This window comes from Mustela lutreola, chromosome 2, assembly GCF_030435805.1.
Source record: "Mustela lutreola isolate mMusLut2 chromosome 2, mMusLut2.pri, whole genome shotgun sequence".
Classification (NCBI taxonomy): domain Eukaryota; kingdom Metazoa; phylum Chordata; class Mammalia; order Carnivora; family Mustelidae; genus Mustela; species Mustela lutreola.
The window spans coordinates 16614560-16637958 of record NC_081291.1 but is presented as its reverse complement, the minus strand read 5'-3'; the positions used below and the strand labels follow the sequence as shown (position 1 = coordinate 16637958).

Below are 23399 nucleotides of genomic sequence, written 5' to 3'. Positions count from 1 at the left end.
TCTCTCTTTTTTTTTTTTTTAGTATTTTATTTATTTACTTGACACAGAGAGAGAAAACACAGACAGGGGGAGTGGGAGAGGGAGAAGCAGGCTTCCCACTGAGAGCAGGGAGTCCTATGCAGGGTTTGATCCCAGGACCCTGGGATCATGACCTGAGCCAAAGGCAGATGCTTAATGACTAAGCCACCCAGCTGCCCCCAAAACATTTCTATCCCTGTAGTTAGTTCTATTGGACAGCATGGGGCCAAAGGGCCAAACGGAGGATACTGAATCTGTGATTTGGTTATGTGCCAATCTGTGAGGGTCCCAACGCTCTAAAGGTTTCAGGGATCTGGATATATGACCAAGTATCTATATCTTGCACCTGTGCCCACCTGAGGACAGACACTACTTCACCAGACAAGAGAAACACAGTGATGTATAGTTAAGTCTTCAGATGATTGCTTTATTTACATTCTGGCTGAAACCACAAAAAAGACAAAAGATACTTCAGAGTTCCCAATGCCCTTTTGGCTGGTAGAATGGATACCACATCAGAAGAGCAGCCTAGCTTTTTTTTTTTTTTTTTTAATACATAATTCTAAAGTGTTGTTTATGTTTTTAATTGCTAACCTGTTCCCATAGTTCAAAAGCCAAAAGGCACAAGGGTATTCAGAGAAAAGTCACACTTCTACTCTCCATCGTCCTCCCTCCCTAAAGATAACCAAACATCGCTGTTTCTTTTACTATTTTTTTAAGGGATGAGGAATGAACCCAAACACCGCGAATAATCTGTTTATCCCCTCCCCCCCCTTTTTTTTTCTTTTTAACATAGGATACATGCTGTTTTTGTCTTTGCTTTTTTTCCAGTCAATTTTATATCACTCCTGGGGCTTTGACCTTTCCTTCACCGCTGTCTCTTGGCTGAATTCCTCTCCAGGTTCTTCTGGCACCTCTCTTATTACCCACTGATCTCTCCTTGCCTCACATGTGCCCTTCTCTTCTAACCAGCTCCCTGCATGGTTCTGGGGTCTCTATTTCATCCTGTGTTACCGGATTTGTCTTCCTAACGCGCCATGGTGATTATTCTCCTCCCCTGCTCTAAACCCTTCAGTAGCTCCCTTTGTCTTCCCAAAAAAGCCCACGATGCTTGCCTGAAATCCGTGGCCCATCCCAACCTGCCTCCCACCCTCCTGTCCATCCACATTCATGACCCCTCCCCTCCTCACCTTTGTACTGGGCATCCCACTGGTTTCAAGTGTCTTTCCCGAATCCTCTCCGTTTCCAAATCCTGCCCTTTTTTCAAAGACCTACTCAAAAGCCACTTCTTCCATGAAGTCTTCCTCCCTCAGATTCCAACTAAAAATGGTCTCTCCCTTCCTGGCCCAGGGAGAGCACTGAGGATGTTTCTTTTTGTTCTGGAGTTATTTGTTTCTGTCTCACACCCTCTAGCAGATGTTTTACAGGGCAAGGACTAGTGTTTATCTTACACATTTTCTACATCCTTCACTTAACTTAAAGCAATGTTGGTGCATCCTGTCTGTATCACCTGGTACACAGTTGTTGAATGAATGGTAAGCCTGGTGTTGAAGAGGACAGTGTCTACACATTTCAGGGCTCCAAGAAGTCTCAGTGAGCGAGGTCTTTATTCTCTCTACTGAAAATATCAAATTGCTCTTCTTTTACTGAGTTGCTCATAAGAAATCTGGTCATTTGGTATAAACAGGAAATCCATTTACTAATAAACACACTTGAAAAGGGGGGGCACCTGGCTGACTCAGTAGGCAGACCATGCAACTCTTGATCTCCGGGTTGTGAGTTTAAGCCCCACATTGGGTGGAAATTATTTAAAAAATAAAATCCTTAAAAAAAAAAAAAAGTACTAGGAACAAGGATGACATGCCATTATGCTGCTTGAGAGTACATATACATTAAAAAAATGAAAAGAAAAAAGCCTTTTCATCAAGCAAAGAGAGAGCTAGTCATGTTAAAAGGATTGTGATTGAGATACTGTATTTTGTGAAATATGTTTCATTTATGCAATAGCTGGCTGAAGTTAAGGTTTAAATTTAAAAGGATTTACCTGTAGGTAGTTGTGTGTTGTAACTCTCTAACACTCAGGGGCATTACAATGTATATAACTCTTCAGAGAACCAAACAAAGTTCTATCTTTTGTGGTAGAGAGTAAGTGAATGGACTAGCCAGCAACCCCTGGTAATGCCTGGGCCACGCATATATACTGACCCCATTGTGTATATATTTTAATGTCTTTAAGAGTTTCAGCATTGAGCTGGAAGCTTAAGGGCCGGTGTTGAGGTCAATGTGGTTGACATAATGCTTCTGCTCCTTGGGTCCAGCACATTAGGTCATTTTCCGCATGTGTCTTAAAATACAAATGAGAATTCCTGTTCCCCTGTTGATGGGGATACAGAGAAGCTGACTCTGTCTGACTTCTCGCTGGGAAGGAACGGGATGTATTTTCCCAGGTAGGTGACCACGTGCCTGCGGAAGAAGTGGCAGAGATGCTCCTGGAACCTCTCCCCGACGAAGGCATAGATGACGGGGTTGACGCAGCAGTGTGTGTAGGCGATCACCTCCGTCACCTGCATGGCCACGTCCAGATGCTTGCTCTGCTCACAGTTTGTCTCAAAGAAGATTGTTTGAAAAGCAGAGAGGAGGAGGACCAGGTTGTAGGGTGTCCAGAAAACGAAAAAGACCACCATGATGACAAAAATGAGCCGGATGGCCTTGTACTTTTTCTTACCGGGGCATCTCAGCAGTGTTTTAATGATTCCAGAGTAGCAGACAACCATGATGAGCACAGGCAGAGCAAGACCCAAGATATTCATTCTCAGGGCATGGAAAAGCTTCCATCTATCTTCTTGGTTTTTTGGGTAGAGAGGCAAGCAGACATGTTGGGAGTCCTCCTTTTGGGACTCATGGAAGATAAATTCAGGGACAGTTGCTAGCCCTGCCAGGACCCAGGTTAGAACACTCATGACGACACCGAAAGTGACAGTCCGGGCTCGTAAGGCAAACACGGCGTGGACAATGGCCAGGTACCGGTCTATGGTCAGCAGGATGATGAAAAAGATCTCACTATATAAGCCCATGTAATAAAGCCCAGAGATGAATTTACACATGAAGGAACCAAAAACCCACTCATTCCACATAACATAGTGAATCCAGAATACCAGAGAGATTAGAAAGAGCAAGTCAGAAATGGCCAAATTGAGCAGGAAGATGTTGGTCATAATCCGGAGCCTCTTATATTTTGTGAGGATGACCACCACCACCACATTGCCCAGCAGACCAACCACGAACACCAGGGAGTACAGCGGAGGCAAGAACTGGGCTCCCAGCTCCCTGATGTTGACTTTTTCACATGGCACTGAATCCTCATAGTCGAACACTGTGGTCTCAACAGACGCATCCACGCTCTTCATCACGGCTGTGAGGGTCTCCATTATTTTGTTCCTGTGATAGACAGATCGACAACAACAAACACCAACCGCACAATTAAGGCACAATAACCCTGAGTAAGCCACACCCACTGATTTACCCATTTGCCCACCAAATTACATGTGATTAAACAGCCTAGACATGTAAAGTTTCTTCAGCACGTATTTCAAAGGTACGTGGGAGAGTGGGAGGAGCGAGGTGTCAGGAACAACAGATGGGAAGTTTTGAAAGTCAGCGCAATTCATATGGGAAAAGTAAAAGAAATGTGTGGTGAAGAATGGGAATGCTGACTTCTGCAAGCATTGGAGGGAGGAAATACAGAGCCGGGGGAAAAAGCAGGCTGGGGAATGAGAACAATAATATTATACTGGTTTTTATTGCTGTATCTTTTCAGGCATTTTGAGTTTTATGTTTCATAGTTTATATATGACTTTCAAAAGCATCTTCCTTATCCCCTCCAACACATGTTGTTTCCTGTCTTGCTAATTTTGGCCATTCTAACTGGTGAAAGGTGATATCTCAATGTGGTTTTTTTTTTTTTTTTGGAGAACAGTGTGGAGATTCCTTGAGAAATAAAAAATAGAGCTTCCCTATGACCCTGTCATTGCACTACTGGGTATTTACCCCAAAGATACAGCTGTAGTGAAAAGAAGGGCCATCTGTACCCCCAATGTTTATAGCAGCAATGGCCATGATCGCCAAACTGTGGAAAGAAGCAAGATGCCCTTCAACGGACGAATGGATAAGGAAGATGTGGTCCATATACACTATGGAGTATTATGCCTCCATCAGAAAGGACGAATACCCAATTTTGTAGCAACATGGATGGGACTGGAAGAGATTATGCTGAGTGAAATAAGTCAAGCAGAGAGAGTCAAGTATCATATGGTTTCACTTATTTATGGAGCATAACAAATAGCGTGGAGAACATGGGGAGATAGAGAGGAGAAGGGAGTTGGGGGAAATTGGAAGGGGGGGGTGAACCATGAGAGACTATGGACTCTGAAAAACAATCTGAGGGTTTTGAAGGGGTTGGGGGTGGGAGGTCGGGGTACCAGGTGGTGGGTATTATAGAGGGCATGGATTGCATGGAGCACTGGGTATGGTGCAAAAATAATAAATACTGTTATGCTGAAAATAAATAAAAAATAAATTTAAAAAAAACCAAAAAAAAAAAAAAGCATCTTCCTTACTTAAAGACTACATGCTAATAATAATAATAATAATAGTGATTGTTATTATTACAAATAACTTCCCCTCTGTGTGGCCCCTTAACAAGGCACTGTTCATCATAGCTGATGGGGAAATTAAACCTTCAAGAAATTTAGTAATTTACCCCAAATCCTCTAACAAGTAAATATACAAGTTCAGGCTAGGTCTTCAGTATCTATGAACAAGTCTTTTCTTACTAGATTCTAGTGCAGTGGTTTTTAAGTTCAACTTTTGAAGACTTCATTATTGTAATTATTATTAACTAGTGTGACCATTACAGTTCTAAGCACCAGTAACCTAGGCTCCTGCCCTTTACCTGCTCCCGATGATGCTGAGATAAGCCAGTCCTGTGCCAACAGCAAACACCTTGGAGTTCCTCCTTCATAAAGGGACTGCGTGGGCGGGATAGGACAATGGAATTCCTTAGCGGATTCAATAATTTTTAGACTGGGATCCCTAGGTCCAGTGGCTGCCTTTCTTAAGATTGCAGACTTTACTGGAGAAGAAAGTGTTCCGCAGAGGGCAGTGAGTCCCTGCACTGTTTCCGTGGAAGACGTTCTACTGATTTCCTCTGAGGAAGGGACAAGTGTGAAGACATGAATATCTGTCAGTGGGCATTTCTCAAGGTAAGGGTTAGAAATGCAATAATTGGAGCCAAAGGCAAGGCACTATCTTTGCTTCTTAATAAAATACTGGGACCGCCTCCCCACGCCCACGTGGTCAGCACCTGTCAGGGTCCTGTGTAGCCAAAGTGAGAATGGACAGGGGCAGGAGCTGTTCCCAGCCATTCCTCTCCCCAGCTGTAGGACTTGGACGATAACTTAACTTTGAGCCTCATTTATTCATCCCCAAAAGGCAGATCTTGATACCACTTGAAGTTATGTTCAGGATCAAATAAGATTAAAAAAAAAAATCTGTAAAACTGGTAGGAAGTAGGACTGAAAGAAAAGCAACGAGAAGTCATTTCATATAAAATTAGTTAAGGAAGTCAGGTCTCTTGGATAGAACCTGATCTATTTCAGTGGCTCCATCCTGATACATCCCGCTGATCAGTAACACATCCAGGCTTTTGTGGTGGAAGACAGGATTGAAAACAACTGATTTCTATGATCTTATCAGCATTCTTATTACTAACAGTATAATCCACAGTCGCTGAGAAAAAAAAAAAAAAAACACCCTTTCTTTTGTCTGTTACATAGTTAACAATCACAGAGAGCATCCCTCTCCAAACTTTAGTCACTAAAGAAAAAGAAAAAAAAAAGAACAGAACTGCTCGCTCCAGAGAGCAAAAGTATAATACTCTCTACTTGTTTCTATTATCTTTCTTTTTCTCTGAGACAGATCTAAAAACAAGTCAAAGTAAAACAAACAAACAAAACTCACTAAGGTTTTGTTTAACTTGATGGTCATGTCTTGAATTCATGTGTCACTTTCAATATGACCACCAGAAAATTACGGAATCTTTTGGGGGGCTCTAGAGTGCAACGAACAGGGAAACATGCAGGTTCTCTGGTGTCAGAAGCCAAGTCCTTGACTACTAGTTACGTGGGTTCAATGATATGAAAACGGAAATGGTTTTCAGTCCAAATCAAAATGACTATTTCAGTGTGAAATAGTTAAGAGGTTTGAAGTAAGCTCTTAAAAATCCTTTTTTTTTTTTTTTTTGCATTTTGGAAATATAGTACAATAAGAGTAAGCAGACAGGGGCGCCTGGGTGGCTCAGTGGGTTAAGCCGCTGCCTTCGGCTCAGGTCATGGTCTCAGGGTCCTGGGATCGAGTCCCGCATCGGGCTCTCTGCTCAGCAGGGAGCCTGCTTCCTTCTCTCTCTCTCTGCCTGCCTCTCAGTGTACTTGTAATTTCTCTCTGTCAAATAAATAAATAAAATCTTTAAAAAAAAAAAAAAAAAAAAAAAAAAAAAAAAGAGTAAGCAGACAGCACCAATAATAAAGAGAGGCAAAAAACATAAAAGTAAAAACCACCCCAAATTTCCCCATGGAGTCTACTACTAGTAACATTTCTCTATGCAGATATGCATACATGGATACACGTTTTACCCAGAAAATGAGCTCATATGACTTTAGCTGGTTCACTAAAATCACTCACAGGACAACCCGGCTGTGCATGCAAAGAAATTTCTTTAGTCTCCAAAACAATTTGATCTTACCAACTTTCCGCTGGGAAGCTGGAAAAAGGATTCACAGAGTTTAGTCCAAGAGGGTGTAAACTTAGCCTGAAGCATTCATTTGAAGGGTGGTTAGGGTTTTGCTCATTCTCTTTACATTGCCAGCTTATTTATTTGGGTTTCTGATCTTTTCTCATTAGTCCTTTCTAAGATGGCAGGGGAGATATGGGGGAGGGGCAAGCCCAGGCAGAGAGGAAAGAGGGTGCCTTGGTCTCCTGTTGGTCCTGTTTATGCGGCTGGTGTCTGCTGAGGAAGGACAACCCCATACCAACCCCGAACTTTTGGCTGGCATCTGCTGCTTTGTGGCTAATGGCCTCATGGTCCATTCATTCTCTGTTGTGCCTGGGCATAGCAACCTCTCCAGCTCTGGCTGGAATGGAGCACTGTTTCTGTTCCTGCCACATCATTAGGCTGCTGGCCCAGGCTGAGAATCTTCTGAATTGGCAGGAACCTAGACAGCCATACTGCTCCTTGACTCCACATCCTCACCAGGTGCAAACTAAGGGACACTCAAGGGTACAAACTAAATTATTTTTCTGCCTGACTACCGTTAACCATGCTGGCCACCCATGAGGGTAAGGAAGTGACTTGCAGAGAGACATCCTCTCAGAGGGTCCCCCTCAATTTATCAAACAGGGTTTCATACCCCCCCCAATTCTGGTCAAAACCTGGATGGGAAAGATAGGAACCCATAAGCATGACTGCTTCCTTCTGTGACATTTGACTCTTCTCTCACAATTCCTGGAGTCAGAAGGAGAGGAGCCCTCCTCCCTGCCCCCTCCCCCGGCCCCCCAAATCTCTAATTTTTACTGTGTAAAATGTAATGTATACCCTCCAGGGAAACAAGCAGAGTTTTACATTCACCAATTTAAAATTTTAATGACTGTTGCAAAGTGGAATTGAAAATGAACAACTAGAATTAGAGATGCTTCTTTTTTTTTTTTTTTAAGATTTTATTTATTTATTTGTGAGAGAGAATGAGCAGGGAAAAGGGGCAGAGGGAGAGAGAGAGAAGCAAACTCTCTGTAGAGCAGGATGCCCAACACAAGGTTCAATCCTATGACCCAGAGATCATGACCTGAGCCGAAACCCTTAACTGACTGAGCTGCCCAGGTGCCCCTAGAGAAGCTTCTTTAGAAAATAGATTGAAGGGTACCTGGGTGGCTCAATGGGTTGAGCCTCTGCCTTCAGCTCAGGTCATGATCCCGGGGTCCTGGGATTGAGCCCTCCATTGGGCTCTCTGCTCAGCAGGGAGCCTGCTTCCCCCTCTCTCTCTTTGCCTGCCTCTCTGCCTACTTGTGATCTCTCTTTCTGTCAAATAAATAAATAAAATATTTTTTAAAAAATAGAAAATAGATTGAAATTTGGAATGTCATTTTAATCACCGAAAAAAAAAAAAAAGTAAATGATGCCCAAATGATGCCCCCCCCCTCCAGTGCTGGTGAGATTGGAGTGACCCTGGAGCAATTATGCATTCTGGATACAACATAACTGGGTTCAGTAAGTTTAGGAAGTCTTGCACAGAACAAGAACCAATGAGATACACATGGCTTTGACACAGGGGTTCTACTCTGAGGAATTTACCCTAAGGGGACGAAGACCCCCAAACCAAACCAGCATGTTCACTGTGGCCTCATTTTCATCATGGAGAGAAATAAAGAAATGAAAAGAGTTTAAATGTTTGACAGTGAAGGAGACTTTGGATAAATCGCAGTCCACTTACTGCAACAGATTATTATGTAGTCATTAATAAAACTAGTTTTAGAGGGGCGCCTGGATGGTTCAGTCAGTTAAGCATCCGCTTTAGCTCAGGTCATGATCTAAAGGTCCTGGGATCGAGCCCTGCATCGGGAATCCCTGCTCAGTGGGGAGTCTGCTTCTCCCTCCATCTACCTCTCCCTGCCACCCCTTCCCCTCTTTCTCACTCTCTCTCAAATATATAAAATCTTTCAAAAAAAAAAAAAAAGAAAGAAAGAAAGAAAAGAAAAACAACTAGTTTTGAAGGGGCACCTGAGTGGCTCAGTCCATTCAACTTAAGTGTCAGACTACTCTTGGTTTCAGCTCAGGTCATGATTTGAGATCCCGAGATTGAACCCAGTGTTGAACTCTGCGCTGGGTGTGGAACCTGCTTAAGATTCTCTCTCTTCCTCTCCCCCTGCCCCACTTTTTCCCTCTCTTAAAAAAAAAAAAAATGGCAATGGGCAAATAATGAAAATAGTTGTAGAAGGGAAGTGGATGATCATGTTTAAAGTTGCAAGATGTGGAATTTTTCTATATCCCCTTAGCCATTAAACTGTAATAAAAAGCCAGTACCTTCCAGGAGACACTGCTGGGGAGATGGCAAACACATTTTCTAAAGGTAACTAGGTTGAAAGTGTGGGCAAATTTCAAGATGAAGGTTTAGTCATCATAACCTGAAACCACAAATTTGAGATCTAAGAAACTTGAAGTGGAACTCCCACGCTAGGTAGAGCGTTTGAATTTTGTTTTAAAGATCTTAACGTTTGGCTCTTGTCGATCTTGGGTGGCGTTAAGGTGAAACCACCAGACCGGGGGAGGGGAGATTTCTCTTAGAAATTTCTCTTTAGGTCTTGAGACCTGAACTGGCCAGCTTCCACGGAAGACTGAGAAGCCCTTCAGATGACCTGGTGTGCACAAGCTTGTGGATGTGTGGGCTGTGTAGACACTGGCTCCCAGATTATCTCGGATGTAACACTGTGACTGGCTTCCAGATTATCTCGGGTGTAACACTGTGACTCCCACATTTTCCTCCTTCTACTCTGTGCATCTTAGTGCTTTTGGCAGATGCTGAAGTAAGAAGATAACCACGGGGCCCTGCACTTCTCTTGCTGGCCCCAGGCCTTCAACCTATGTGACTGGACTCTGCGTTAAGATGTCCCTGAGGAAAATGGGTTTACAGTAATTCACACCTCTCTGCCTTTGAAGAAGGGGAGACCATTTCCCTGCACCCTTGAACCACCTTCTCAGATGCAAGCTGGACCTTCCCCTAATGAGTCAGCTCAAAGAGGCCTGTTAAAATCCAAAGCCATCCCAAGTAAAACCAGTGAGCTGTGACCCCAACCCCTTTGTCTTGAGCGCCAGCCCTCATGGTACTTCTGAATGAAAGAAATACTCATTTTCCAGCCTAGATCAAATAATGCATGATATGGTCAAATTCTTTGATGCATTTCTTTCCTTATTGTCAACAACCCCCTGCTAAGGGACAAAATAGTGGGAAGAAAATGGCCTCTGCATTCTGGAAATTTATTTTCTTTTCACATAACCAATGTGAGGTAAGAGTCAATGATAACTGAGCCTTCCTTAGGCCAAGTGCTTTCCATATGTCTGCTTCATCTCACAACTTCACAAGGTAGGTTTATATATTCCCATTTTATAGATGAGCAAACAGAGGCTTGGCAAGTCTTGGTCACTCACCTGAAGCTATTCTGTGCACGGCAGAGATGAGACTTGATCCTGTGCCCTTTTGCCCTAAAGCCTACACTGTCACTGCCTTGGGGTTCCATTTAATAAGGACCTCCACATCCCAAGATTGCATGAATGTTTATATGTATATATATTTTGGTATCTTTGTGGTTCAATATCTCATGCGTATAAATCTCTAATCCTTTTAAATTCAGTTTGATCTAAGGCATGAAGTACATTTCCATTTTTTTCTCTATAAATGGGTGAATAACATCACTTTTGTTATATATTCTTTAGTATTCCTGATTCTGTTTGTGTCCTTTACATTCTACACCTCTACATCTCTTGTTTTGGTGCCGGAAACACTCTGTTCACTATTTGGATGTATTAGGTCTTTTATGTGGATTGTCTGCTTATGCGGCTCTTTCATTATTCATTTCCAAATATGTCTTATCTGTTAGAGCCTTCTGTCCTATTAGATAAACCTTAGAATCATTTGGTTCATTACTTATAAAGATAAAATTTTGAGTGGAATTGTATTACATTTATAAATAAATTTGGGGAGAATTGATAACTTAACCATATCAAGTTTTCATTATTTGGGAACATGATCTGTGTACTTATTGTATTTATTGCTGTTCTTTTAGTTCTCAGTCTCACACATTTTTTTATTGTTTTTATCTCTCTGGTTTTGGTTTTTTTCTGAGGTTACGCAAATGAGATATTTTTTTTTTCCCTAACGAGTTTTCTGAACAATGCTTGGTATGTAGGAAAGAATTTTTTTTTTTTTAAACTGGTCACCCTACTGATTTTTAAAAATAATTTCCTTTAGGACTTTTAAATAATCACATCAGCTGTGAAATAGGGCTAACATCATAACCTTCTTGTTCATATTCCTCCTTTGTTTTTCTCACCTTGTGTCTTTGGTTGGAATTTCCATAGCAATGCAATGTTAAGTAACAGTGGTTCCTGATTTTAATGGGACAGGATCCTCCCCCCACGCCCAGCCTTTCAAAGGCCTCAAGGCACGGACTAATTAACAGTCCTTCATTGTCCTTTAAGATGGTTTAAAATTGATCAAAGATCTTAAGAATTTTAGTAAGGCTCTCCAAGAGTGGACGGCAATTTAAAAACAAAATCATTGGACAGAAGCCTGAAAAAAATTAAAACAGGAGGCTTTCTGAATAGTTGTGGTCTTCAGAGGAATGAAAGAATTAACATTTTTTGAGTCACACCTGTTTAAGGTTCTTCCCTAGAAACATATTTCACATGATTACTTATCACGACAGCCGTGGGAGGTAAATGTTTTTATTATTCTTGTTGCTGAAACAAAACTGAGCTCAGGAAAAAAAAAAAAAAAAAAACTGAGCTCAGAGCAATTCCATAACTTATGATCACACAGAGAGCAAATGGCTAAGTTGGGACTTGAGTCCAGAAACTTGACTCAAAGAAACCTAGGCTCTCTGTAGCCACACCTGCCCATCAGCTCCTACCCACTAGGTGAGGACCTTCAGTGTGGCAGTGAACACCTTTCTCAGTTTCAGCATCACTTCTGCACTGTGGACATGCACTGTACATGGAAGTCATGACCCCCCTCCAACAGTTCCCCTCACCCCCACACCCCCCTTGGCGTCAATGCTAGAGCCTGGGGTCTGTCTATGGCAGTCAAAGCCAGAGACACTCTGAGCTGATCTTTTGCAATATTTCTTGGGCTTGTCTGAATGCTTTTAGAAGTTAATTTCAACAAGCTCTAGTCAGATGGACAGAAAAAGGTACTGCTAATTTAAGATCCATTTTATAACAAAACCTCACTGAAGTGGAAATCCATTATGCTGCTAATGAAGAGTGTTGATCCTTGGCAGTAAAGGGAGGTTGGTTAAAACCAGGCATGTCTGATAGAAGACCACATGGGGAATGATATCCCAGTTCAGTAGTGAAGTCACTAATCTGGATTCTATGTTTGTGTGCATGTGTATATGTGTGTGTAAGTGCTTTGTCTCTTTGAAGGGATCATCCTCTCAGGTGAACTTGATAAATCATCCAAAGAATATGGAGAGGAGACCAGGTGTGACTGCCTTCGGGTTTGGTGTCACAGCCTGCTACCCTGACTCTACCTGCCCATCTGGAAGAGCCCTGTCCACAGGTGACTCCCAGTGGTGATTATTCCTGTAAAAACCACCTGGTGTTAAGATCATGACTTGTGCCCAAGACCCTAGATACTTTTTTAAAAAAGATTTTATTTATTTATTTGATAGAGAGAGGACAGAGAGAGAGGGAACACAAGCAAGGGGAGTAGGAGCGGGAAAAGCAGGCTTCCCTGAGCAGGGAGCCCGAGGCGGGGCTCAATCCCAGGACCCTGGGATCATGACCTGAGCAGAAGGCAGCTGCTTAATGAATGAGCCACCCAGGTGCCCCAAGACCCTAGATACTTTTGACTCCATTGGTATCTGGTGCTAAGAGAATCTGTAAGATTTTCTTTCTTATATATCTTTCGTCCTCATCAGTGCAGGATAATAATTTATTACTGTGTCTGATGAAATCACTATGTGACCTAGAGCAAGGAACTTAACCACTCTATGCCTCAGAATTCTCATGTGCAACATGGTGATGAGAAGAGTTACTGCCTCGTGGGGTTCCTCAGCCATTCATTCAACAATTACTTATAAGCACCTATGACAGGCAAGGGGACACAGGCAACATCAGGGAACAGAACAGACCAAACTTCCTGACTTCATGGAACTTATTTTCTAGTTGAGGACCCAGAGAATAAATAACTAAAAATGACAGGGTCTCAGATGGACATGAGTGCTACAGAGAGAGATGAAGTAGGGGGAGATAGAGAAAGATGATAGGGTGGAGTCAGATGTGGGCAATTTTAAATTGAAGGAGGGGTCAATACAGAACCCACTGAGGTGACATTTGAGAAAAAACTTGGGAGAAGTGAGGGAATGAGTTGTACAGGTATCTGAGGGATGAGAGCCCTTGGCACAGATACAGCAAGTACAAATGTCCTGAGATGGCAGGCGTCTAGACATATTCTTAGAAGAGCAAGAAGCCCAGTGTGGCCAGAGGAGGAGTGAGGGGTGAGTATATCTAGAGAAGGTTTCAGAGAGATGTAGGGGAGAGATGGGCAGGGGTTCAGTGTAGCTGTGCATCCCCTGAATAATTTTGGCTTTTCCCTGAATGGGGTAGGGACCAATGGAGAGTTTCCATTAAAACTGTGACATGATCCAATTTATGTTTTGTAAAAACTTTTCTGGCTGCCGTGTGGAGACAGACTATGGAATTAAAGTTAGAAACAGGGGACCAATAAAGAGGTTGACATGATAATCCAGGCAAGACATGACACTGGATTGGACATGGTAGTAAGAGTAGAAAGGTGAGAAGTAGACAGATTGAGCATAAATGCAGAAGGTAGCACCAAAGGATATGTTAACAGATTGGATGTGAGTGAGAAATGGTCAAAGCTGAGAAGCTCCAAGAGTCTTGACCTACACGACTGGAAGGATGGAGTTGCCACCAGCTATAGCTATAGTAAAGAAGCCTGGGGCATGTCAAGTCTGAGTGTCATCCAAGTGGAGACGTCTAGCAAGTAGGTAGTTGGATATATGACTCCAGAGGCGAGCTCTTGGTTAAGATCTAAAGTGGACAGGTGTTGTCATATTGATGGTGTTTGAAGTCATGAAATGAGTGTAGATAGTAAAGGATGGCATTCTCAGGTATGTCAAAAATCAGAGGTCAGAGGAACAAGGACTCAGCAAGAGAGTCTCAGAAGGAGTGGACAATAGGAGGAAAACCAGAAGAGCGGGCATCTCAGAAGCCAAGTGAAGATGGTGTCAAGGAGGGAAAAGCGGTGTGAGGATAACATGAACTAACACATATGAGAACATCTAGAGCACAGAGCCAGGCAAGCATATGTCAGCTCTTCTCCCACCCCCCACCCATCGACCTTTATCTTTCAGTTCTCAAGCCTTTCCCAAATTTCTTAGATTCTTGTCCAGTGTAGTATAATATGACTTCAGAGGAGCAAGTGTCTCTTCCACCTAAACAGAAATGCTTATCTTTCCACAAATATCTAGTCAGTAGTCCATTACCCTAGGTTCTAGAAAACCTACAATGATTGGCATCCAATAATTTGTTTTAACCAGATATTTCAGTCTTCATTTAAATCTTTAGTTACTCTAAATGAAGAGTTTGAATTTCTACAAACAAGTCTGGATCTCAACCAAATTAAATAACCTAATGGGAACCCTAGATTATATTAATCCATGTACTCATTGACGTACCCAATGGGGAGCTATCAGAGGTCCCATTATCTTTCAGAAAGATAATGTGGGTGATATGTAGAGATAGAGATAGAGATAGAAAGATAGAGAGAGAGAGATATAGATGAATTCTCAGAAAACTGAGGACAACCAAAAATCAAGGAGAGTTCGACTGGACACTTCATTCTGACCACCTTAGGATGCTAAGAAATGATCACTTCCCATAATCTGCATAGAACACTTCCATTAACTTAATCTATATTTGTATGAAAGAAGTTGTTTTCTTTATAAGAGGAACATTTTTATTTCAAATTACATGTGATTTATGATAGAAAAGGGAATACACACAATCCTATGGTTCAAAACATAGTACTGTGAGAAGATACACAGTAAGAAGTCTCATCCTACTTCATCCCTGTACACCTCTTCTGCATCAACAGCTGTGAGGAGTCTAAGATCTTATCTTACCCGCAAGCTAACAAGCAAGGCTGCCACTTTTTCACAGATACCAGAAAAAGGCACATGACAATTAGATAAGGACAAAGGACCTACAGCAGGCGTGTAGCTAGATGTCCTCATTGGTTCTTCATGCTGCCAAGTTGCACAGGGGCCATGTGGAGTGGCCTGGGGAGTGGGGAGTCCCTGAACACAACAGGATTGGCTCACAGATGAACAATCTGAGTGTAGGAACCCCCAATCTTCTACACTGGGCTGATCACAAATCCGCCCACTCTTGGCCTGGGAGGGAAACATTTCCATTTGCAACTGTAAGCCAATATAAATGTATCTTTTAATCTTACCCTGTCGGTTGCATAAAAACAAAGCATTACATTCATCATCCTGCACCTTGCTTTTTCCGCTTCACAACTTAAGTTTTTCTTATTCTTTGTTACGGCTGTGGAGAATCCATTGTGTGGATACACCAGTTTATTTAGCCAGTCTCCTACAAACAGGTACTCTTTGTTATTTCAAATAATGATGCCATTGATGATCTTACACAGGAAGTTTTTTTTTTTTCAAAAAACAGGGATCCCTGGGTGGGGTTGTAGGGTAAGCGTCTGACTCCTGGTTTCTGCTCAGGTTATGATTTCAGTATCATGAGCCCCAGGTCAGGCTCCATACTGAGAGCAGAGTCTGCTTGAGGTCCTCTCTCCCTTTCCTTCTGCCCCTCCCACTGGTGCTTTCTCTCTCTCCCTCTCTAAAAAAAATAAAGAAATCTTTAAAAAATAAATAAAAATTTTAAAAACCCCATCACACACTAACTTTATGGTCAGCTAGAGTTACAGGTTAGCATGTGATGGGATTTTCAAGTAGTCTGAGACTACATCCAGAGCACTGTCCTAGGTCCCAGACAAGACATTTAATGTGAACACTGACCAACTGAAACGTAGGGGAGAGGAAACCCCACCCGAAAAAGATGAGTTGAAGAAGCCAGAGGTATCCATCTACCCAGGAGAAAAGATACTGCAGGTAGGAAAGAGAGCAAATACTGGGGTGTATATGAAAATCAGAATCGGATTCACAGTGCTGCCCTCCAGAACCCATAGGAGGTCGTTCCTAGAGGCAAACTGAAACACTACATAAGAAAGAACATGAGCGGGATTACCCAAAATGAAAGGATGTCTTGGGAGAGGCCAAACAAACTGGGCTTGGAGGCATCCAAGCAGAGGCTCAGTGGCTGCCTGGCAGGGACATTGCAGAAGGGGATTCCATGGTGAGAAGAAGTTCAACTCCAGCAGTGGTTATCGGCCCAGGCTGCACACGGAAACTATGCGGGAGCTTTTGAAATCCCGATGCTAGGCTATACACCTGAGCAGGTAAACCAGAATTTCTGGAGATGGGATCTAGACCACAGTGACTCTTAAATCTCCCCCATTCTTGAATGAAGTGACATGAAGTCTCTTCTAAATTTTATGACTCTGTTCCCTGTCTCTGAGATACATACTCTCCAACCTCCTTAAGCTTAGGTGAGGAGAAAATGGGAAATTCAGGGGTGGACTAAAGAATGTCAACACTGTGACACAGCAAGTGAATTCAGTTTTAGTCTGTGCTAGTAGATCATCCAGAACAAGATAAATCTACCTACCAGACTCTCCACCCACTTCTCTACCCAGCTCCCCCTCCCCCTTCATTTATCCATCCAATTACCTATCCAACTAGCTACTCAAATTGCTTCCCACCTATGCAGTTAAGCCAGAACTCCCTCCCCAAAACCTTTTTGTTTTGCTTTGTTTTACAGAGAAACTGGAGTTGGCAGAAAAAAATAATTACCTGGCAGAGCACCAACCAATAGAACTTTTCAGCAGTGATGGTAGCGTTCTGCATCTGTGTTGTCCAACAAGGCACTACTAACCGTGCAGCTGTTGGACATTTGAAATGCGGCTAGTGCTGTTGAGAAAGTGAACTTTTCATTTTATTGAAACTTAGTGAGTTTAAATTCAAGTAGCCACATGTGGCAAGTAGTCACCATATGGGATAGTGTGGAACTGGTGACTAATATCCGTATAATATGCCCAACAATTAATAGCTGCTTAATAAACACTTCTGAAATGGACAGAAGGATGGACCAGAATAATTTTCATTCTGCTTTTTACTATGCAGACTACACTTTTGAAGTATTAGGTTCTGTCCCAGGTACCCCATTTTAAGGGAGCTAGTATCCATCTGGAGTACAAGATAGACTAGGATGATAAAGGTCCAGAAACATCATAACAGCAACTATAATTGACAGAATTTGGAATGTTTTGTATGAAAAATACAAGTCTTCTAACTCTCAGATTAATTTTAGTTCCTTTTTTTTTTTGTCTTGTATTTGTATCTCTTTGGTCTGGACCAAATTTTCTAATTTTTTTTTTTAAAGATCTAATGTATTTATTTGACAGAAAAAGAGCAAGCAGAAGCAGGTAGAACAGCAGGCAGAGGGAGAGGGAGAAGCAGGCTCCCCACTGAGCAAAGAGCCAGCATGGGCTGAGCCAAAGGCAGATGCCCAACCGACTGGGCTACCCAGGCAGCCATCTTATTTTTTAAATTACATTACATTTAATTTAATTAATATTTAAATGGGGCAATTTTTAAGGTCCCTTTGCGATAGACTGATAACTTTTCCTGCAGAAGAGGAGGTTGACTCCCTAGAGCATAGCAATCTGACAGCATTGGAGGACACCACATTCAGTCCCACATGGGCAAGGATTGGTGGGAAGAGAATGGGATGCTTGGTGAGCCGGGAAGCTCCCTCCCTGGAACCACACACGAACCTCTCAAGCTTGAAATCGTGAATAAATACAGTCTTCTTGCCAGCTGAAGACCCAACCCAGCACTGTATTTTAGGGCAGCCAGTGGACTTCCACAACCACTAATCATTATCATTAGTTACTAGAGCTAAGGCTATACTCCATTCTTGGAATGTGGCCAGTTCATTTTAAGTGACTTGGTTTTATCTACCTGCCAAGTGGTTTTGGATATTTTTACCAACTTCTTTGTAAAAGATTAGATTTACTCCTTATAGTTCAACATTAGGTGTTTCAAACGTGGTTGAATTTTCATTGGGTACAGGCTGACATGTTATTTAGTTGAAAGAGATGATTGTGAGGAATATGTTTTCATAGGGAAGGCATGACTATGTAATCAAAATAACATGGTTGGGGGGGGGCGTGTTCAGCATGAACAGAGGTCTCAGCTCCCCGGCTACTGGTACTGGTACTGGTACTGGACCACGTTCACCTGAGTCATGGAGAAAGAACCATTGTCTCTGCCTCTTTTCTAGGTACCATGTTTGTTAGAATGGATATCACACTTCTATATCAGTTTTCGTGTTCTGATATTTTCAGTTGCATATTCTGTACCTTATTCCGTGTTGTTAATAATTATTTGAAAATGTAATCTGTAGGGGCACCTGGGTGGCTCAGTGGGTTAAAGCCTCTGCCTTCGGCTCAGGTCATGATTCCAGGGTCCTGGGATCGAGCCCCACATCAGGCTCTCTGCTCCATGGGGAGCCTGCTTCCCCTTCTCTCTCTGCCTGCCTCTCTGCCTAGTTGTGATCTCTGTCTGTCAAATAAGTAAATAAAATCTTAAAAAAAAAAAAAAAAGAAAATGTAATTTGTAGAAGTTCCTGGGTGGCATCCAACTTTTAACTCTTGGTCTAGGTTTAGGTCATGATCTCAAGGTCCTAGGCTTCATGCTCAGTGTGGAGTCTGCTTGAGATTCTCTCTCCCTCTCCCTCTACCCTTCTTACCTGTTCTCTCTCTCTCTCTCTCAAATAAATAAATATTTTTAAAAGGTATAATTTGTTAAGATTCCAAAAATTATACAGATATCCATGGTTATACAATCATTGTCTTATTTTTGTGTGACCAAGTTGTCCCAGATATACAATTTATATATAATGCTGCAATGAACATCTTTGTGGTTTTAAAATTATTTCCTTAAAGTAGATTTCCCAAAGTGCAATTTCTACCTATGATCATATTTCTAAGTCTATTGATGCATTTTGCTATATTGTTTCCAGAGAGTATGTAGCAATGTATATATTTTCTTGGCACTCATAGAGATTGGTGTGGGTCTCAGCAAGCATCCATCAACACCAAGAAATCAGAAAAGAAAAAAAACTGGCCAATTATATGGGTGAAAATGACGCTGTTATTGTGTAACTAATATTTATTTAATTACCAAGAAATTTTTAAACTGTAATTAGTAGTCATTTGTGTTTCCTTTTCTGTGAATTATCAGTTTGTGCCCTTTACCCATTTCATTCCCCTGAGTACATCTGCTTTTTTCTTATTGAGTCATACAATGCTTCCCCCAGGAAAATAACTCAGTCTGCATGGTTGAATGTCACCCTCGCCACCTTCTGAAAAGAGTGACAAATACACCTATCACTTCCACGTACCAAAGACACCATTTTCCCATCGTCCTTCCCGGAGACACTTGTCAAACAACAGTTAGCTTCCATCCCCATAAATCCAAGTTTTCCAAAAGATTAGGAAGGACTTCTACCCCTGTCCTCTAGTTACAGGTCCAGGAAAAACAAATAGTCAACCTTGTAAATCCAGATGCAAAGACCAAATCAGTTGATTAACGGGTTCATCTCAGAGCCTTAGAGTGGATTTTCAATGAACACTTAAAAAAATACACACACACACACAACATACAAATATATGTAATAATATATAAATTAATATATGTTATTAATATATAATATAATAATAATATAATATTATATATATTAATAATATATAATAATATAACATATTATTATATATAATTAATATATAAATGTATTTATATACCCACTGACTGTTTCATACAAGTGAATATCCATAAACACAAAACTATGAAGTGTAATCCTTTTGGGGTTCTCACATTCTCAACAGTTGGGAATTTATGAAAGCATAGTGAACACACCAGGCACAAAGCCATGGGCATGTTGACTACAGAGGTATAAAGCACCAAGGTGGGATGACTGGGAGTAGCAAGCACATCCTGGTAACGGGTGGGAGAAAAGAAGGGAAAATGGGAGAAAAGCAGAAGAAAATGGACATATGTCACAACAAACTCTCCCAGTTTAGCCCCACATTACCTACTAAATCACGGTGGGGGCCCCTCTCCTCTGCCTCCTCAACCCAAGAGCACCTGCCTAGACCCCTCTCTCCAACTCCTTGTTCTTAGAAACCCGGCAGTCTACCCAGAAATCAGGTCTAAATAAACAACATCTATCCCATTTAATAAGTTCTTGCCCAGATGAGAACAGAAAGAAGACAAGCGGTACCTGCTACTTTAACAAAGTCCGTTATGCATCCAGTGACAGCTAAGTCTCACCACTCGAAATGAAGATACCATCTGATCAGAGACATTTGTAAGGTAGGAAACAATACGGCTTCCTCTTTTAAACAGACCAGCTGCTCAGGTTTTGCAAGTTTTCAGAAGATATCAAGTTTGGTACAGTTCTTCTTTTCTACCATTGACATGACATTCTAGAGCACTCAGTTGAGTAATCCTTGAGATGAATGCTGCTGATGTTGAACAGCTATTTTAGGGGTTCTGCATTCTCTTGGCCTTGTTCTTTTATGTTTATGTTTATGTTTATTTTTTTAGAGATAGTTCTCGAATAAGCATTGCCTTGACCTGGGGGAGGCAGAGTAAGAAGTAAAATCGAGTGACAGATGGTGACTACAGCTGGCAGATGGTGGTGAGCTTTGTAACGTATAGAATTGTTGAATCACTATGTTGTACCCATGAAACTGATTGTATGTCAGTTGCTCTTTGATACTGAAAGAAATTTTTAAAAAATATTTTATTTATTTATTTGAGGGATAGAATGAGTGAGAGAGAGCAAGCATGAGCAGGGAGAAGACCAGAGGGAGAGAGAGAAGCAGACTCCCCACTGAGCAGGGATCCCGACTTGGGGCTTGATCCTGGCACTTCAGGATCATGACCTAGGCCCAACCAACTGAGCCACCCAGCTGCCCCCATACTAAAAAGATGGGGTTTTTTATTGTTTCTTTTTTTTTAATTGCACCCAAATGCTATTTTTTTAAACTTCTTTTTATTTTTTTTATAAACATGTAATGTATTATTAGCCCCAGGGGTACAGGTCTGTGAATCACTAGGTTTACACACTTCACAGCTCTCACCATAGCACATACCCTCCCCAATGTCCATAACTCAACCACCCTCTCCCTACCCCCCTACCCCCGGCAACCCTCAGTTTGTTTTGTGAGATTAAGAGTCTCTTACGGTTTGTCTCCCTCCTAATCCCATCTTGTTTCATTTATTCTTTTCCTACCCCCCAAACCCCCCACATTGCATATCCACTTCCTCATATCAGGGAGATCATATGATATTGTCTTTCTCCGATTGACTTATTTTGCTAAGCATAATACCCTCTAGTTCCATCCACGTTGTCGCAAATGGCAAGATTCCATTTCTTTTGATGGCTGCATAGTATTCCATTGTATTTATATACCACATTAAAAAGATATTTTTTAATAAAACCAGAATTTTCTTGTCCAAAGGAACACATAGACTGTGGGATAACCAAATTATTCTACAGAACTCAACAGGAGACTTTGATGAGTCAAGGTAGAGCCCATGGCTGGATGTCCCAAGAAGACCCGAGAAAGCCTTCCAGCTGTGGCTCCCTTGAACGCAGCATAACTTTGTGTTCATCATTAGGTCTTGCTGGACCTCAGCCTCCTCATCTGTGAATCATAGGGTAGACATGGAAACAACTAGAATATGGGAAAAAGCTCTGTGGAATATATAAGGCTAAGCAAACATAAGCTGTGAGTAGAATACCACTGTGCGATGTGCCTGTTCTGAGTGCTGATGTGTCCAGGAGACCTTTCATGAGGCTGGGCACAGAGCACGTGTCACCCAACATTTGTGGGAAGAGATCTGATAAACTGGCGAAGTGGACGCGCCAGTAAAATTCACCAAACATCTTTCACACATCTGCTATGTACGCAGGGCTATGCCACATGCTTGAAAGAATAAAGATAAATAAATTAAAAAAAAAAAAAAAACGATAAAGAAAAGATAAGTGAAAAAGCAAGGACTCTGCCAAAGAGGGCACACGGGCTTCCTGGAGGCTGGAGTTTGAGGGAGCTTGACAGCCAGCATTCAGGGTCAGGTGGGTCCTAGAAGCCCTGCCGGAGAAGAGTTAGAGGAGCTAGAAGCTTCTTTTCTGAAGAAGAAGATAGGAAGTTGTTGTACATTATAATGGAGTTGGCCTTTCTCTTGGGCTCTCTGCCCCAGACAGCTAGAAATCTCAGCAGGGTGTCCTGCGGGGGTAGGGGGCATCTTGGGAGCTCCAGAAGAAGCTGGGGATGCATAGCCTGGGGCGCTGTGCACTCACCCCTGCGAGGGCAGCTCCCTGGAACTCGGGGCCAGCCCCTCCCCCATCACCCCTTGCCCTGCCTCGCCTCCCCTGCACACCAACGGCACTAGGTGAATACCCATTGAACAAGTCAAAGAGTACACATTTTTGTAATTGTTCTGGGGAAAACATTCACAACAGCCGTGTTTTGGGTTTCAAAAAAGAAAGAAAACTGTGTCATTATTGTAGAAACCTAATAGAAACAGAAGAGGAAAGCAATCTACACGTACATGAAGGGGAAGAGAAGGTAATAAATGAGAACAAGGCAACGTTATGTCAAATTGGGTACTTTTGACATACGACCTCGCTCGCTGGGGAAGCCGGGTGGAGACAGCCAGGCTGGGGTCCAGACGGAGAGGCCTAGGTGGAGGGTCCTCCCCTCTGCCATATTTATAGGGCAAATGACAGGGTTTGAAGTTACACATTTGTTGCAGATGTGCAGTTTGGAGTAAGCTGCATTTCTGTATTATCACCCTTCTAGACTTTCAAGGAGCCTGGACTATGGGCGTGTGTATGTCTGTACCCCACTCCTGGATTCCATGCCTGGAGCAGGAGGCGATATGAGACCAGATGTGTAGTTCTTCCAGAACAGAAGGGCCATTTCTGAGCTGGAGGCCAGATAATATATTTTAAATAACCCAGGCCCCCCAAGGTCACTGACACAGCAAGAGTCTCATAAACAACATTTCTCAAGCTGCTTGTGTAGTGCAAGGCCAGGTGGTCTGGTACGTGGCACAAATCACAGAAACAGCCGTCCATATAGAGCAGTCATGCAAATTCCATTTGAGAATAGGGATAACTCTCTCTGCATGTTGGGGGCTGGATTGGAAAATCCCAGGATTTCCAGCTGCATTTCTCAGGACTCTCTTTCTGCTCCAAGTCCCCCCCCCCCCCATTCACGCCCCATGGGGGACTCAGAGCTGCTTGAGACAGTCTCACCGTCTCTCCCCTCTGCTGGTGTGCGCCCCAACTGCCGTCAAGGTCCAGCTCCCCTAGGAGGATC

The 23399-nt window shown here is 42.4% G+C and overlaps 1 protein-coding gene across 1 annotated transcript; it reads right to left on the bottom strand.

Moving 5' to 3' along the window:
* Positions 1-419: 419 nt before the first annotated feature.
* Positions 420-20514, bottom strand: LOC131823848 (C-C chemokine receptor type 3). Its single transcript, XM_059160694.1, has 2 exons — positions 20288-20514; positions 420-3456 (listed from the first exon to the last, which is right to left on the bottom strand). Exon 2 carries the CDS (start codon positions 3444-3446, stop codon positions 2364-2366), a length of 1083 nt encoding a protein of 360 aa, XP_059016677.1. The 5' UTR covers positions 3447-3456; positions 20288-20514; the 3' UTR covers positions 420-2363.
* Positions 20515-23399: the final 2885 nt, after the last annotated feature.